The 17,646-nt window shown below is 45.0% G+C and overlaps 1 protein-coding gene across 3 annotated transcripts; it reads right to left on the reverse strand.

Moving 5' to 3' along the window:
- Positions 1-5,882: 5,882 nt before the first annotated feature.
- KCNE3 (potassium voltage-gated channel subfamily E regulatory subunit 3) lies at positions 5,883-16,752 on the reverse strand. Of its 3 annotated transcripts, none has more exons than XM_090265464.1 (4): positions 16,592-16,752; positions 15,352-15,470; positions 11,462-11,610; positions 5,883-7,818 (listed from the first exon to the last, which is right to left on the reverse strand). In XM_090265464.1, the coding sequence occupies exon 4, from the start codon at positions 7,777-7,779 to the stop codon at positions 7,480-7,482; it is 300 nt and encodes a 99-aa protein (XP_090121590.1). In that variant the 5' UTR covers positions 7,780-7,818; positions 11,462-11,610; positions 15,352-15,470; positions 16,592-16,752; the 3' UTR covers positions 5,883-7,479. The 3 variants fall into 3 exon arrangements, with proteins under 3 accessions (XP_090121590.1, XP_090121591.1, XP_090121592.1); XM_090265465.1 differs by having other exon boundaries at positions 15,352-15,491; XM_090265466.1 differs by lacking the exons at positions 15,352-15,470; positions 16,592-16,752 and having other exon boundaries at positions 11,462-11,686.
- Between the last annotated feature and the right edge of the window lie 894 nt (positions 16,753-17,646).

The following is a 17,646-nucleotide window of genomic DNA, read 5'->3' on the forward strand; positions in this document are numbered from 1 at the left end:
GCCACTAAACTGCATTTTTCTCTCTTCTTTGGACCTTGTTTTTCTCACATGCAAAAGAGGGTTAAAATCAATGACCTAGAGAGAAAAAAAGACTACCATTGACTGCATACTTACTCTGCCAGGGACTGACATGCCATTGTTGCCTCATACTTAAAAGGGCCCCATAATTGGTTTCATCCTCTGCTGTCACCATCTTGAAATTTTAAATAATTTTTAAACAAGGAGCCCTGCATTTTCATTTTGTATGGACCCCACAAATTATGTAACTGATCTTGTGTAGATAGATGGTAGATAGGTAGATAGATAATTATCTCTAATATTATCTATAATCTTCGCATCAGTCTAATGAGAATTATGTGCATTATTACTTGTGATATACAACATGGAAGCTGAGAATAAAAGATGTTAAATAAATTGCTCAAGGTCATATAGGTAGTGAACAGCAGAGCCAGTTTTCCAATTTAGTCCATTTGGTTCTGAAGCTTTTTCTCTTCTCCACTAGACCACCTGCCAGTGCAAACAATCTGTGATTCTAAGATTCTTTGTTTGATTCTTCAAACTACTACTAGATCTATCTCATTTGTTCAATAAATGTATTGATTCCATTTGCTGTCTGATTGAGCATTTGGCTAAATGAATTGTGAGTGATGGACTAGATGCCAGTGAATGAATGCCTACAGAACTTAGACGTGGAGTCCAACTAACCTGGTTCTGACATTTACTAGCCATGCAACCCACTTGACTTCTCTGTCTCTGTCTATTTCATAGGTGTCTTGTGAGGATTATGTGAAATAATACATTGCCCAATACATGATAATCCCTCAAAACATTATTACTGTTCTTTTATTAATATGGCCAGGTTAGATTTACTATTGATATTAGAGCTTCAAGTATTGGAACCATTTGATTTGTTCAACAACAAGTACAAGAACATTAGATTTCTTTACTATTTTTGTGAATCAAATCAAGTTTAATTTAACTTTACCCCCACTTGCCAGCTTGCTGTCATCAGTCCATAGTAGTTGTGGTTCATTGCCCAAGGAGGTGTGTTCCAGTCAGATTAGTCTGGCCCCGTTGCTTAAGGCATTTACTCCTTCCAACCTAAATTTGGCCACCAACAATTTCTATACAGCTCCCAAAGCCATGGTGTGATGTTCGTTCCCTAGGTGTCCTTGTGATTCATCACTGCTAGATACTGAGAGAGGAAAGTGCAGGTTCCCACCAACCTGTCACCCTCCTGGTTTTGTAGAATTCAACTCTGCTCCCCTTTAGTCTTCAGAGCTTTACCCTCTCAAGTAATCCAGCTCTGTCCCATCAAGAATGTATGTGTTGGAAATAGAGACCTCTAAACGCTTTCCCCCTGAGGTAAAGAAAGCCTTCCAACCTACAAAAAATAGCTGTCCTTCCAAAAGGGTACAGAGAAAATTTTAGTCTTTTTACCGAGTGTGTAACAGAAAAGTTAATTGATTTAATTCACTCACTCAGTTATACAATGTTCTCAAACTTTTTCATCTTCTGTGAAGACTCCCATGATCCCTTTCTCCCTTGGCTATTATAGTGCCTGTCTAAGCCTGTGTGTCTTATCTTTACTACAACCTAGGGCAGCCAAGGGGCATGGGGAAAGCGATAGACCTAGACAGATTACATCACTGATTCTCTCCATGTTGGGTGAGAATCACCACAACCAACTCTTTGGAATTCCACATTTCTGATCCTCAGAACCCATTTGGAGCAAAGAAAGCAATCGATAATGATAGGAACTCAGTGTTTGGAAGCCTTGATTTATGAAAATACATTTCTGTGGAGTGCACAGAGGGCTTGGTGACAGGGTGTTGGAACAGGATAGGACACTCCTGTTCCTGGAATAGGTAAAAGAGAAGGAAGCGTTGCGCCAAAAGGTTACTCCCTAGTGGAGACAGTTATTCTAGGCATCTGCCTGGTCAAGGGCAAAATTAGAATTCTGCTCTGAAGGAGCAGCAGAGCTGTGGATACGTAATGCTGGGCCCTCTAGTGGCTGCTTCTTATTCAATGAACTCAACTGGTTATTTTCTGCATGGCCAGTCCTGTCACCGCCGTCTTTTTGGTTTTGCTGGAACCACTAACTGCCTCCATCCATATTCTGTCATCCCATTCCTCTATCATTACTGACACCAACTTTGGGACAGGCTCAGTGCTAGCGCACAGTTCTCGAGAAATTGATTCCTTTAGGAACAGACTAAAGAGGAGAGTTGCATGCAGGTTTTGCGGGGGAGTGCTCTTGGGAAATACACCAGTAAGGTAGTGAGGAGGTAGAAGTGGGCTGAAGGAGAAGCTGACTCACAATATGGTTGTAACTGAAGCCTCAGCTGATCCTATGGGGAGCTCTGGAGCTGAGATGGCTCCTCAGATTTGTCCCAAATTGAGTCTGTGGAACCAGGCCTTTGTACCCCTGCATCAGCCTGTCATTGTGAGCCGCCCTCTGGAGGGGGTATGACTTGGAGAAATAGTTCCCTGTGGCCCAGGGCAATGTGCAGTGAGGGACGCAGCTGTGAGCTGTCAGCAGCTCCTGCTCCCAGCAGCTGGGCAAAGGATGCAATGGTCCCAAGTATCTGCACAGAGCGCCACTACAGCCACTCCTGGGAGTTTGCAATCACTTCGTGGGCTCCCAGGCACTTTGTTATAGCTTTTGTCAGTTTCCCCTCGATGCAAGGAAGGAAGGTCCAGATACGGAAGTCAAGACATTTAGATTCTAGCAGACTCCTGCTGTGTGACCTTAAGCATACAACACCAAATTATCTTGGCTTCAGGTTTAGCAAGAGAGTTCAATAACCATTCTTCACCATTTATATTTTACAACACGCTCTCACATCCACTGTTAATTTGACCAAACTCTGAACAAATGAGATAATGAAGATGGTAATACTTTGAAGGGTTGAAAACACTACACATATATGAGAGATTAGGTTGCACCATACTTACGATAATGTTGATTCATTCCACTGATAACAATTAAGCATCCACTTTGTGCCAAGCCTTATCCTACTAGATGGGGGCCTCGAGATGCATTAGACACAGTCCCTGCCTGCATCCTTGCACTGTTTCCAGGAAGGGAAAAAGGCGTGCCAAAAGAGTACAAAGTGATAAAAATTATCGTAAAATTATAAACAGGGCAGTAAGTTGAATAAAAGAAGCCTCTTTCACTTAGAGAGGGGCTCAAGGGGAGAGGTGGCAAAGTAGAGTTTCATAGAAATTGAAAATTTTTATAAGTTGAAAAACTGAAGTGGGTGAGGTAATCCTTGCCCCATGATGGCAGGGACTGTGCCTGTCTTGTTTTCTTCCATGTTCTTAGAGCCAAACCCATTACCTGACATCTAGGTACTTAATAAATATCTGTTGAATGAATAAATGAATGAATAATAAATTAAGAACAGAACTGTAAGCCTGCAGCTATCCCACAGAGTTCTTTTGAGATGAATTTAAATAATCTCCTTTCCCCAACTGAGGGAGATGCACCAATAATTCACACTAGATCCTCTCTAGAGATTAAATCTTCCCAACCTCCCAGCAAATTCTGTGGCTGGCCTCTTTTTGCTTTTGTTCCCAATTGTGAGTCAGTGCTGTGTGGCTCAGTGGATTGAGCATCAGTCTGTGAGCCAAGTGTCGATGGTTCGATTGCCAGTCAGGGCACATGACTAGGTTGCACGTCAGGTCCCCAGTTGGGGGCGCGAGTGAGAGGCAACCACACAGTGATGTTTCTCTCCCTTTCTTTCTCCTCCCCCCACCTCTAAAAAAAAACAAACAAATTAAAAAAAATAAATCTAGACAGCTCCACATATTAAGTGAATATTAAACAAGCTATTTCTCTCCTGAGCTTCTGTTTCTTCATCTATAAAATGAGGATCAAAAAATTACCTCAAGAGTTTTTAAAAGGGTGAATGAAATAAGGTAACATGCAAATTCCTGGCACAGTGCCTGGCAGAGATTGATATACTCATCAAATATTAGTTCTTCTTCCTTTTTTTCTTTCCTGTTTGCTAATTACTGATCTCCTGCTCCCAGGAGCTCATTTTCTGTCATAGTTTAACCACTGTCATAGATGGGTACTCTGATTTCATGCAGGCAGATTATGTTTTTGGTTTCTTAGTGGCATCTGTAAGACGATTCATTTTCCTGTACAAGGCTGGCTGAAAGCCTTGCTTGGTCTCTTTCCCCCATGCTTAGACCAGTGTCTTAGGGATTACCATTCTCATGAGAGGAGAGGCCAGTGCCAGAAAAAACTGACCAAAAGTCACACTCCCAGGACAGGTTTAGTTAAACCCAGAAGGCTCCTACCCTAACTCCAGAAAACATGATTGAATCAGAGTAGCAGCACCTCTTCCTTCTTGGCAGGGCAGTGCATTTTTTCGTCATGACCAGTCTTGGGAGAAGGGTGAGAAGGTGGGGTGAAGCCTTCGAGCTGCCCACCAATATCCATTTGCTTCTTCCATAGTAACAGAGATTGGCTGGAACACGACTGCCCAGATGGGACCCTCATTTGCCAGCACCCCTCGCAGCCAGTTGTGCCCATGCTGCTCTCAGCCATGGATGTGAGCGGCAGGCTTGTGTGCAGCTTTTGCCTCGCTTGTTTAAGAGTAAATCTCTGGCCCTAGATTCCTGTTCTTTCTCCTTGCTAATTAGAAATGCTTCCACCATAATAAACTTGGAAGCTACATGTTGGGGACAGTAATCACTGTCCTGGATCCCTGAATGACTGAATAGAGCAGAGCTATCCGCATACTTGGAACACCATCTGGGACCCTACTTCATACATGTTAAGGACAGTAATTATTGTCCTGTCCAGTGTGGCTTCTTTGACCTTTTTTCTTTACTTATGTATCATATGCCTAAATGAGTGCTTGGCACATAGTGGGCATTCAATAAATAATCTGTTGAATGAGTGATTACTAGAGTTTAGCTTTGAGGGCTCACGGCCATATGCTGCATCCAGCCAGCAGAGGGCAGACCCAGCGCAGGCAAAAGAGCCTCTGGGCTGAGGCAGGTAGCGAGATAGCACTGCCAGGCAGTTGGGGTGGGGTGGGGAGGGCTGAGGGGAGTATCTGTATCATAGAATATTAGAGGGTTTAAACTATACCACCTAAAAGTCCTAGAATTTTATTTAGTCCAACTCTAGGTGTGTGAGATACACTGAGCCCCTCCTTTGTGAATTCAGACAGATAAGTAGTTCTAGGCCTGGAAATCCCTGGAGTTGTACTGCTGTCTGCAACTCCTCTTAATAAATCCCCTTTCCTGCTTATGCAAATACGTGTGTGTGTGTGTGTGTGTGTGTGTATACATATATGGTTTCTGTAACTTGTAAGCAAAACAATTTGTATTATTTTATTAGTAAGCCCCGTGAATATAAGGGATGTGTGAAGGGACGCCTCCTCCCTGGATGGGGACACTGAAATCCAGAGCAGCCACACTGGGCCTGCTTTCTCTCTTCAGGGGGATGCTCTTTCCTCACTTCTGTCTCCAAGCTTCCCTTGTCTTGCAGCCTTCACTCACTCTGCCAATTAAGATCTGTCCTATCTTTCAAAGCCTAGTTCAAATTCTACCTTTCTCTGACTCCTAGATCCACTCAATCTAATTTTTTAAAACTTTAAGATCCATCACCTGCCCATTCATTCTTACACTTGACTGCATTCCATCTTTTATTTGGGATTTGAGCTTGGTGGTCTCTGAGTCTCACACAGCTGCAGACGTCTGAGTCTGTAGTGTTCCCATATGTGACATCTTCTTAAGCAGGTCTCCACCTTCTCCCTCAAGGAGAGATAAGGAAAGTCTTGAGCACACGTTTGGCTTCACAGATTTACAGGGAGTGAACATAACTGCTCATGGGAGCAAACATGTTCTGTGATCTTCCATTCAAGAAACACATAGGCATTTATTTTTTCAAAGTGTAAGTAGCTCCCCCCACCCTATCCTTCCCTTATTATGCAGGCAACATACTTATGGTCAAATAAATCAAGCAATACATAAAACTTTTAAGTAGAAAGGTAACATCACCCACAACCCTTGTCCTCAAAGATATTTTCAGAGTTTTTGCTATACATAAAAATGTATGTTTCAATAGGGCTTTTTGGACACCTCCTGGAGATTTCTTAAATAGAAATCAAACCAAACAGTGGGAGGTTCCAGCCTGGGATTTGAGCTAGTATTCACTTGCCACATTGCACCTACTAAGTTGAACCATATGAAACTAGTGATATTCAGCTATTTTTGATCCACAAACACAGTAATTTTATATGGTTCAACCTACTGTACCTGGAGCCTAGAATGTCAGAACTGGTAGAGCTCTTGGAGACTTTCAAGTCTCTTTCACTGTGCTGAAGAGGGAAAAGGATTAGAGACAGAAGTGTTCAGCAGTGTCATGTCTCACAGTGGTAGACTCAGCACTGGTTCCCTCTCCACTGAACCAGATCCCCACCTCACACACTCTGCTTCTTTTAATATGATGATCTTCCAGGTGTGATAATAATCTTATAGAAGCAGATTTCAACTTGTTATCAGTAAATTTCTCACAGAACTCAATCAATCGAAATGGAAGAAGCTGCATTCGAGGTAGTGAAGACCTCATGACTGGAATTGTGGCTGGAAAGGGCACTGTGATAACTGATGTGGCTGGAGAGGCGCATGAACCATGGAGCTAATGAGCATTAACATTCAGAGCCCTGCACATGCATGACTCCTTCTTAAGGTCTCAGGAGGGGTCCTAGGAAAGTATCAACATGGCAATATATTTTTGTAACATGTGCATAAGTAGGATTTTTTTGAATTCTTTTTCTTAAGGAGGGCTCCCAGAATTGTATGACTTTTAGGCCTGGATCCACTCCTGTGGCACAGAGTCTTGAAAAGCACTGGGCAAGGAGACCAGAGTTTGAGACCCAGTCATGGCCTTGCTATAGCCCAAATGGGTAGACAGGCACTTGTTCTGCTCCCCTCACAGGGGGGTAGAATCACCAATGTTAAATGGGTCGAAAACTTAAAATGTGAACAAATATAAATAAGTAACATTATACCTATTTGTGATATGGGATAATCATTGTTGCTTCTCATGGTCATGGAAGATAACACACACAAAAATGTGTCCTCTGTACATCTTCCTGTTTCATTTTCCTCAGCTACAGCTTCCTTTTCTCCTTCCTCAGGTCCCTAGCCCCTAATACTCCAGCCACTAGAGCAGTCATTGGTTATTATCTTTTGCTACTTCCATGTATTTGTTCATGGTTCCCACTGTCTAACAAATTTATCTTTGCTGGAAAAAGTCCTTTATTTTCCCCACAAGGCCTAGGTCTGCCCTTCTCTTCCCAGCCCAATAATGACATCCCTTAGCACTTTTTCTTGTTGATCTTATAGATGGGAACACTGAGGCTTGACAGGATCCATGGCTCAGCTCTAAAGGCCCCAGAAGACAACCAATCCTCAGGTGTCTTGATCTTCAGCCATCCCAGGTTTCTAGCATCAGATCATAGATACCCGGTTCTTGATGTACACATGGTAAGGGTCACTGCGCTTGTCCACTTTGCGGGAGCGGGTGTATCCCAGGATGAGGCTGCCCACAGTGGCAGCAAATAGGAACATGACAAAGAGAATGTACATGTAGGAGTTGTCATCACGGCCAGGTAGGCGGGTCTGCCGTGCCTCAGTCAGGTTGTCTGGTCCTGGCCGGCAGAGCACGTTGCTGTGAAGAGTGGCATTAAGAGCCTTCAGAACAGCATGCAGACTCTCATACCAGGTCTCAGTCCCATTGGTGGTCTCCATAGCAAAAGGGATTCAGGTGGAGAAGAATCGGAGGATGCTCTGGTGGCAACAGAAAAGAGAAGGGATGGCTTCCATTACTTGCAGCTTGAATGACTTCCTTACTCCTGTAGACGCCAGCTAAAACCCCAACATCACAGTTTACTTGTTTACTTGTCTGTTCTCCATAAGACTGCAAGCTCAATGAATGCAGGGACTATGTCTGTTGTTCTCACTGCTATATACAATTACTCAAAACAGCACTCAATAGATGTTCAGTAAGTACCTGTGGAATAAAGCCTGCCTTGACCATTATAATCCATGTTGATCTGTCCTCTTTGGATTCTGTCAGTCACTGAGCTTTAGGCTATTTAGGGGTTATTTAATCTAACTCCTTCTGTTTTACATACAGGGAAACAGAGATCCAGAGAGAATTAAGTAGCTTGACTATGACCCCAGAGAATATTTAGAGGTAGAGTTGAGATATAGTCCTGCTTTTTGAGGGCTAGCTCAGAGTTCCTCGACTTTCATGTCAGCTCTTGTTAGGACTGTGTTGCATTATTGGAAGATATTCCTCAAAACTCTCTTTTGGCACAGTTCCTTCTTATATTCCATAGATACCATTTAGATGTTTGGGGGTGGCTTAGATTTCACCCTGACTGGAACCAGAGGCTGGGCCATTTGACCTCTCAAGCATCGTATGTCCTAAGCACTCGGTATTTCTAGTTATTTGGGATTCTTTTAGAAAGAATTCTGTTGGAAATTCTTTTGCAAAGAAGGAGGCTTGGGATGCAGGGAGAGGCTGATAACCACTTCGGGTGCTGGAGAAGAGAACAGGGTTGGGCCTAAGGGTGGGGAGTGATAGGGGCACTCAGACTGGTGTGGGGTTTTACCTTCCGCAAGGAGGGAAGACCCAGCATCTCAACTATCCTGCCTTCTGACACAGTCACCGTGTACCTGGCATGTAATAGATGATAATAAATATTCCTTTTCCTTCTCAAGAGATTGTTAGTCTACAATAGAGAAAAACATCCAAAGACAGCTTGTGTCTTAGTCTCTAAAAAACCATATGCCATTTCTTTTAAACAAGGCTCCCCACCCACTTCCTTCTGGAAACCTTCATTGAGTGCTCCCCATCCCTTAACCAGCTTTATCATCACAGCCTTCCCTTTGCCCCAGCACACACATATAAGGCAATGTGTGGCTGTTCTCTTGTTATTGATAAGGGTATCAGCAGACCACATGCTCTTGCTCAGCAGGGCTGTGTCTCTCCCCCAAGTCTAGGGGGCTATCCTGAGATTGGCTGGGACTTCTCCTTCCTTGAAGGTCTACCTTGATACTGGCTGGGTGTTCTCCTTTCCTCAACAGTCTCCAGTAAAGATGGCCACTTTAGGGACTTCCCCATAGTCCAAGCACTCAAGAGTTCACTGACTGGTATCTGTCAGTGAACTCTTGACTGGTACCAAAACCCTCCTTTATCTAAGCAGAGCTGTCAACCAACCAAAGTTAACAAACTTGATTATTAACCATATGGTCTTTACCCCAGAAAAGATGACAGTTAGTTATGACTATGATAAATATTCATGAACAAGTCTAAGAATGCAGAAGTTGAGGGAGAATCTAGATAATACAGCAAACACCTAGGGCTGGCCCATATTCCCTGCAAGGCCTTTGGGGCCCTGTGCTTATATAGCACTTGGGCTACCTTATCTGGATGGAGGAAGGAAAGAGAACAAGGGTTTCCTGAGTTAAGATCCAGGAGGCATAGGTTCTCATCTATGACCCCATTTGTCAGGTAAGAAACTTGTGCCTTCTTTTTTCCTCATATGGGCCAATGGAAAGCAGGAGCAGCACAATGGAATTAATGGCTCAACTAATCATTTAGCCAGTCATTATTTATGGCTGCCTACTCTTGGGCAGGTTTAGACCCAGTCCCTGCACTTGGGGGCACATTCCCAACTCTTCTATAATGCAGGGGACAAGCCAGGGTCTACTGGGGCTTAAAGGAAGAAGGGATGAATTTTGATCAGGGATCAGAGAGTGTTCACAGTGATGGAGGCATTTCAGAGAAACTTGAGGGCTTTTTAGAAGTAGAAAAAGCAAGAAAAGGAAACAGATGAACAAAGGCATGACAATAAAAAAATGCATAAAATGTTTTAAAGAATGAAAAGTAGCATAAAGAGGTTAGTGTGTAAGATGTATGGAAGGTTACCATAGAAGGTGGGATGGAGATACCGGCCAGAACCAAATGATGGAGGGCTTTGAGTGCCGGACAGCAGAGCTGGAACTTTACCCTGCAATTGGGGAAGAGTCGCGAAACAGTATTTAAAAAGGGGATTAAAAGGATCATCTGCGTGGATACAACACTGGCTGCTACGTGGACTCAGTTGAGGGCAAGATTTAAGGCAGAAAACCCAGTTATAAGAATCTTGATGCCTTTTAACCCTGTTGCCAAATCTGTGGCCCCCAGAATACAACAAAGATGCCAACCTGTTAAACCAAGCACGCCGTTGTCCGGGGACAGCCAACTGACCTGGAGTCTGCACGATCCTTCCCCATGTGGGAAGGCCACCCTCCCCTCCACACCCCCACTCTTATTAGGGATTTCTGGACCCAAGGGTAGGTAGAACGACGACCATGTCCAGCTTGAAGTAGCTAGAGGAGCTTGAGACCTTCACCCATTGTCCTTTATAAGGTTATAAAGGGTCTTAAGTCTGAGAGGGGGAATTGTTATTTTTTTATTGTTATAAAAAATTAATTACTTGATTAATTAATTTTTTAAAGAAGAATAATATAGGAAAGGGTGAAGCCAGAGGACTTGTATGCACGACCCATGGGCATGGACTGAGGGGAGGGAGGTGGCTGGAGGAGGGGGTTGCTGGGCAGAGGAGACAAAGGGGGAAAAAACTGGGACTATTATAACAATATAATCAATAAAATATACTTAAAAAAAAAGAATCTTAAAAGAGTTTTGCTAAAAGACACTGAGTCTTGATCTGGGGTCTAGAGAATGACAAGGTCCGGGCAGGAACAGATGTGAGAGGCATTTAGGGGAGGGAATGGCTAATGCAAGGGTTTAGGGAGAAAGGGGTCTCAGCCAATTTTACAGGTAGACAGCAGACAGATGGTGTAAGCAGCTGGAGCAGCCTACTTTGAGAGAAATAAATTTCTCACCCTGTTTGGGCTTTACTTTCCTTACTTATCAAAAAAGATTAACATGAGGAGCCATTGTTCAGTAGGTATAAAGTTTCAGTTTTGCAAGATGAAAAAGTTCTAAAAAACTATTGCATAGCAATATGAATATAGTTAACAATGCTGAGCTATACACTTAAAAATAGTTAACATGGTCAATTTTATGTTATATGTTTTATTTTTTACCACAATTAAAAAAAAAAAAAAGATTATCATCCCTGTCTTGCCTCTCTCCAGGCTTGCTTGAGCATATACTTTTATTATGGTGAAGAAAAATTATAAAATATGTATTTTAATGTAAACATGATTTTCCATTAAAATGAAAATCTGTATTTTATTTTTGAGAAGTAAACATGTATGCACAGGACATACAATGAAGGTGAAGTCTCACTGTTCCTAGTGGCCCAGGGCTCTTTCCCAGGGCAGTCACGGTTACCAGTTTTTCTATATATATTTACAGAGAGGGTTTAACTGACAGGGCAGAGGTAGGGCAACCCCAATCTGAAAGACTCACCGAATAGCAGGCAAATTCTCTGGCTCCGGGTTGGCTTCAGGAATCTCCTTCTGGGGGCCCTAAGGCTCCTTAACCCCTCAACCTCTTCAGGATGTCTCTGGACACATCTGGGGTCTCAGTATTCACTTCGCAATTGGGGAGGCCCAGAACTGGAAAGCAGGAGAGGGAGCAGAAAAGGAAGCAATCAGACACTTAGAACAAATTCAGACAAGGGTGGATCACACAAGTCTGGGCCCCAAGGATTGTGCAATAGCCTTGCTATGGGCTTTTGACACCCTCTTGCTTCCCCTCCCCTTCCTGCAGCAGCTGGATCAGGCCAGCCTAGGCTTACAGTTACAGGAACTGTACAGTGGCCAAGGGACATCTGATTGCTGTCCTCTAACTCCAGGCCAACAGTGACTTCATGAGAAAACACAGTTTAACACGTGGACTCCTGCTCAGGGATCAGCTAATAGTGCAGCCTAAAACATTCCCTTTTCCAAGGGTACTGGTGTCTTAACAGGAGCCTCTGAAAGGCTGAAAGGGCCTCAGAGCCAAGGGAATGACGGTAAGTAGCAGAATGGCATCTGGCAGTTGCATCGATGTTTCACGTAGGAACAAATGATATTCGCAATTACCTATTTGGATAGACTAGGTATTATATAATCATGGTCACAGCATTAACACTACCTGTATGTAGCATAGGTCATTGTGAAAATTAAAGAAGAAATATATGCAGTTCCTGGCACTAGACACTCCACAGACATGGTGGTGGTTTTATTTTTATAGAACAGAGGTCGGCAAGGCCTTCAGAGCCTGTCCAGTCTAACCTCCCTCATTTTACAGTGAAGGAAATGGAAACCCTAGGAGTTGTCTTGTTTCAGCTGTTACTTGTGTGACTTTAGGCATGTGATTTCCCTTTTCTGGGCCCCAGCTACTGTCTGTGTCTATAAATTGAAGAGGTTTTACTTTAAGATTTTAGTCAGCTCTAACATCTCATGAGGACACAGATCACAAGACCACATCGTGAGATTATGGGAGACTGGATAGGCTGGTGGGATAGGCATTTGGGGGGCTTTCTAGAGCCTCTCAAGTCACAAGATAGAGAAGGTGCAGACTTTTCCTCACAAGTTAAGATTCTGAGCCCTGGGACTGAATTACACTTAATATTCCAGCCTAGATAAACTGAGAACCAAATTGCTTGACTTGCTCATTTTTCCTCTCAACAGTTCACCTGCCGGGGTGATCTAGCCTGGGGAGGAGACAGAATCTCTGCAGAAAGTGGGGGCAGGGAACAGTGTGGGGGACCATTTACCCCTCAGGCCCTCCTTCCTTCTCTGAGTAGACCTGGATGCTTGTGGTCTGACGCGAGAAGAGAAGAAGCCATAGTTACTTATCTTTAGGTGCTGAATTGGGGTGGGAAAGAGGTCTGGGTGCAAGGGCATCCTGTCCTGCTGGGTCAGGGGAGGCAGAGAGTTGATAAAGGGACAGGTTGGTTCTCCATGACCTGCCTCTGGGTCCCAAGCTGGGGATCTGGCAGTTGACAACATTGAAATTTTATTCCTCTTTCTGAGCTCCTTAGCTTCCCTCTTCAAGATAGTCGCTGATTATGAAGTTCATAATGATGAGGGAGAGAGAGCTCTTGTCCTACAAGTCCTTAACTTGAATCAAGAGATAGATCAGTTAGGAAGGAACTGACCAAATTAGAGATTTTAAAGGTCATTTAGCATCTAGATTCTAGGCCAAGCCCTCTATTTTGTAGGTGGGAAAACCGAAGCTCAGAAAGCAAAAGTGACCCATTCAAAATGACAAGGCCAAGATCGGACAACAACCCAGGTCTTTGGGAGTGTTGTTCTGGTGCTCTTTTCACTACTAATGACAACATTCCTTGACATCCGAGCTGCGTATCCCACCAAACACAGCCTCCTTGTATCCTGGGCATCATCTCCTCTAACTCCATGATAATAGCTTTTTCCTGCACTGCAGATTCTCACCAATCTTAATCGAGGATCCAGTAAGAGGACAAGGAGATAAGTTTTGGAGATGGAATTAATTTTCCTTTACAGTCTCCTCTCCCATAGCCCTTTCTGTTCCAGACCTACTCCTGGTCTCCTGAACAAACCAGGCAAACTCTCTTCCTCCACTATTTCCTGCATATTAACAGGTTCTCCCTAAATGTTCTTGACTTGAACTTGTCTGACCTCTGACCTGAGGGTAGAGGAGTACGGCTGTGATCTGAAGGATGAACTAGGTATCTTAGTGAGATTTTCTTTCAGGTTTCTCTGGGGAAAAGTGAAACAGCGCCATTGGTTTTCTGGTTTACCCATTGTTCTGTTTCAGCAACTCTTACAAATGAGTGTCTTAAGTGCAGGGAAATGTGGTAGAGAGAGGTGGGGTGCAGAAAGCATGCAGAGAATACAAAGATAACTCCTGGGATGCACAATTTTGCCACTGGCCCCTCTGGAGGTCTTGTCACCACCATGGCCTGGGAGTCCAATGGGTGGGAGAAGAGTGGCAGGAATGGACCTTAACATATAGTTGGAAGGAGACACAAGAGTAGAATCTGAGCTGGAAAGGATCTTAAGTAATCATGTCATTGGTGCAACCCCTTCATTCAATCAGTGGGAAAACAGAGGGCCCTCCTAGGGAGAAAATCAGTTGTTCAAGATCTCATATCCTAAGAAGGGTAGAGCTGGGACCAGAAACAGGTATCCGGTCCATGGTAGGACAGTCTAACCTTCTCTGATTATCATTGAAGCTCCTTTGGATATGACCCTGCCTCTAGTGCCATCTCACCACAGCTTTCCCCAGTGTCCTGTATCCCGTGACACTGAGCTACATGCAATTCTCAAAACATCCTTTGCACTTGCACACCTCTTGCCTTTGCTCATGCTGTTTTCTTATGCAAGAATGCCCTTCCTCTTTTTCATTTTCACGGTGAACTCCTACATCCTTCAAGATGCAGCTCCAATGTCATCTCCGTAGACCCTCTCCTGAGAAACCCCTTCCCCACTCTCTAGCTAGTTAGTTCCTCCTTGTTCATTACTAAACTGTTTTGCATAAAACCCTGTTAGAGCACCATGCTGTACTGAAATTATATGTGTGTATCTATTTACAGTACATATATACACATACACATACATATATTGTGAGGTGTGAGGGCAGGGACCTATCATACATTTCTATATTCCCTGGACCTGAGCACATAGCAGGCACTGAAGAATAAATTAATCAATTTTTCATCTTATTAGACCACCCTCCTTCAGCACACACATACACATTCATGAAAACAGTTTACATTACTTAAAAAACAACTTCAAGGACAGTCCAAAACAGATTCCATTTGGTTTGGAAAAGGGGAGGCTCAAAGGAAAGAAATCATCTCAGTCAAGTGGGGAAGTGAGTCAGGGCAGGAAAAATTCTAAGCTTCCTTTGGAAGCCCCAACATTCCCTGACCTGAACCCCATTCAATCCAAAGGGCAAACATTCTTGGCCCCAAAACACCAGCAGTGGCTTTGCAACCCACTTCCCTGTGTACCTACCCAGGGTGTGGCCACACATACCCACCCACTGCACACACACAGCTCCCAGGCACCCAGCCTATGATCTTGCCTTTCAAGTGCTCCTTTCATGGTTCAAACCTTGGCTGTATGCTTGGCTATGTGACCTTGAGCACTGCACTAATATTCTCTGAAACTCATCTATCAGATAGGGATAATTATCCCTGATTAGCTCACATGGGAATTGCGGGAGACAACAGAAGGTGTTTTAGAAATTGCAAAGTATTATATAAACATAAGAGATCATTTTTGAGCAGATTGGTCATCTTGTTTGCTTACCCATCCAGCCACGCCAGTGTTACCAAGAATAGCCATCCCTGTGTCCCTTCTCCCCACCCTTGATTCTCCTACCTTCAGAAGAAGCCAGAGTTTCAAGTTATCCTTCCGATTCTTCAGAAGCCTTCCTTGTTTTTCATCCGCTCTGATCAGTCCTGTGGTCCCTTTCCATTTAGGGACACCATTCTATAGTTCTGTCATTGATGGAGAACACACTAGAGTGGGAATCCAGAGACCTAACCCTATTTTCCCAATGTGTCTAGCCATGTGTCTTGGTTAAGTTGCTTTTCCACTCTGGGCCTCATTTTCCCCATCAGTAAGATGGGTTTTCTTGTCTTGCCTTCCTCTTAGTAGGTACTTCCCAGTTTGTGGATAGTAATGTGTTTTGAGATGTGTGGAGTGAATGAGGATGAAGAAGGTTGTTGTTATCTCCAGGAATCAAGAAAATGTGAAAGCTCCAGCATCGGGTCTCCCCTGCTTGGAGAGGCAGAGCAGCTGGGTGTAGGGGGAGCTCACACATTTACAATGCACCTTTGCAGGTGAAGTGGAGAAAGCCCTGGGCTAGGAGTGAGGAGACTTGGGCTCTTCATTCCTTTCCCTGGTATGACCCTGGGCAAGTCATTTCCCCCTGGAGTAGGTTGGGAGGATAGGAGATACTCTCCATGAGCCTTCACACAAGGGTGAAAACAGATTCCCAAGTCCAGACCCCTTTCCTCTCATGTCACATGGAGTGCATCTGCATCAGGACCCAAAACCCGTTTTATGCGTGGTGATCCAGGAAAAAAAAGCACAAGGCATAGAGTGGGTGGGCGACTGGCACAGGTTTACCACCTGTAAACTAGAACCCGTCTTTATTCCCAGCCTAGACCTATGTTATTAGCAGCAGGAGACGCTTTGGGGAGTCCCCAGGTTTCCCCCAGGACTGGGGTGCATACACGCAGTAGCCAATGGGCACATCAACTCTGCAGAGCAAGCAGCTCCAGTCAAGAATGAAGACCGGCTGGGTCCAGGAGTGCCATTTCCGCGTGTGCACTCCCTGCTGACCCACAGGTGTTCGCCTGCATATCTGTGGATATGGGAGAAGCTTTCGAGCCACCCTCCACAGCCCCCCACGGTTTCCAGGCGGGGCGGGCCAGGAGCCCAGCTCCGCACTCTCACGTACGGCTGACCCCCGGAGCCCCGCTGCTCCGTCCTGGGGAGGATCAGCTTCGTATCTGAACCTCCTCGGCTCAAGGGCCTCAAGGCAGGAGAGAATATATCTCATTTTTAGTTCCCGCGCCAGCTCAGCCTTCCCAACCCTGCGGGTGCGCTTTACCTGCCTCTCCGCAAGGCTCCGAGGGGCGCAGGTCTGCCCGCGGGAAACCACGCCCTGTGCTGGAGGGTGCACAACACTTCACCCTTCGCTCCGCGCCAGCTTGGCTGTGTGCAGCCAGCGAACAGCACAGCACCGCCCTGCGCCCCTCTGCTCTGCACACAGACCCGCGCTTTTCTCCCTTTTTCTTTCCCTAGGGCGTCCCCTCCCCCGGCCCCGCCCGCCGCCTTCTCCCCTGGCTGGCTTCGGGCGCCTCCGCCCAGCTGCCTGGCCTCACCCCGCAGCGGGCTCCGACCCTTCCGTCCCCTGCACTGCCTGCTTCCTGGACCTGAGACCGAAAGCCCCTCGCTTCTCATCAGCCTGTCCCGCCTGAGGCCAGTCTCCAGAAAGCGACGTTGAACGCTGGGTGCTGGTGGAATCAGGCTTCGCTCCTAATGGCTCGTAGTTACTGCTCCTCACTGGGCCTTGGCTTCCCTGCGATAAAATAGGTAGAATTCCTGCATACATCCTTCACAGGGTGATGGTTAGGGTCAGATGAGATCTTAGAATCCAAAGCATTAAAGCCTAATGGTCCCTGGAGAAATCTAATTCTAACACAAAGGACTAGTTTGGGGAAGGGAATTGTCCAAGCTCACCAAGGAAGTTAGTGGCAGAGCTTATACTCAGAATCTACTACTCTCTCTCCTTCACCCCAATGGATGTGTCTCTTCCCTCCAACTCCTCCAACTTTCAACAGTTCTTTGTTGTTGTTTTAATTCTCACCTGAGGCCATTTTTTCATTGCTTTGAGAGAGAGAGAGAGAGAGAGAGAGAGAGAGAGAGAGAGAGAGAGAGAGAGAGAAACATCGTTGTGAGAGAGAAATATTGATTGGTTGCCTCCCATACACACCCCAACTGGGAATCAAACCTGCAATCCCAGCACGCACTATGATGGGGATTGGAACCTGCAACTTCACCATTTATGGGGTGACGCTCCAACCAACTGAACCACACCAGCCAGTGCTCAACAGTTCTTTACATGCCCAGACACTTGGTGTCCAGCCACACACCTCACTGGTC

This window comes from Furipterus horrens, unplaced genomic scaffold (assembly GCF_987537825.1).
Source record: "Furipterus horrens unplaced genomic scaffold, mFurHor1.1.pri manual_scaffold_2, whole genome shotgun sequence".
NCBI lineage: Eukaryota > Metazoa > Chordata > Mammalia > Chiroptera > Furipteridae > Furipterus > Furipterus horrens.

Coding starts and splice junctions, on each gene's coding strand:
- KCNE3 (XM_090265464.1), bottom strand. CDS start 7,779: ATGGAGACCACCAATGGGACTGAGACCTGGTATGAGAGTCTGCATGCT.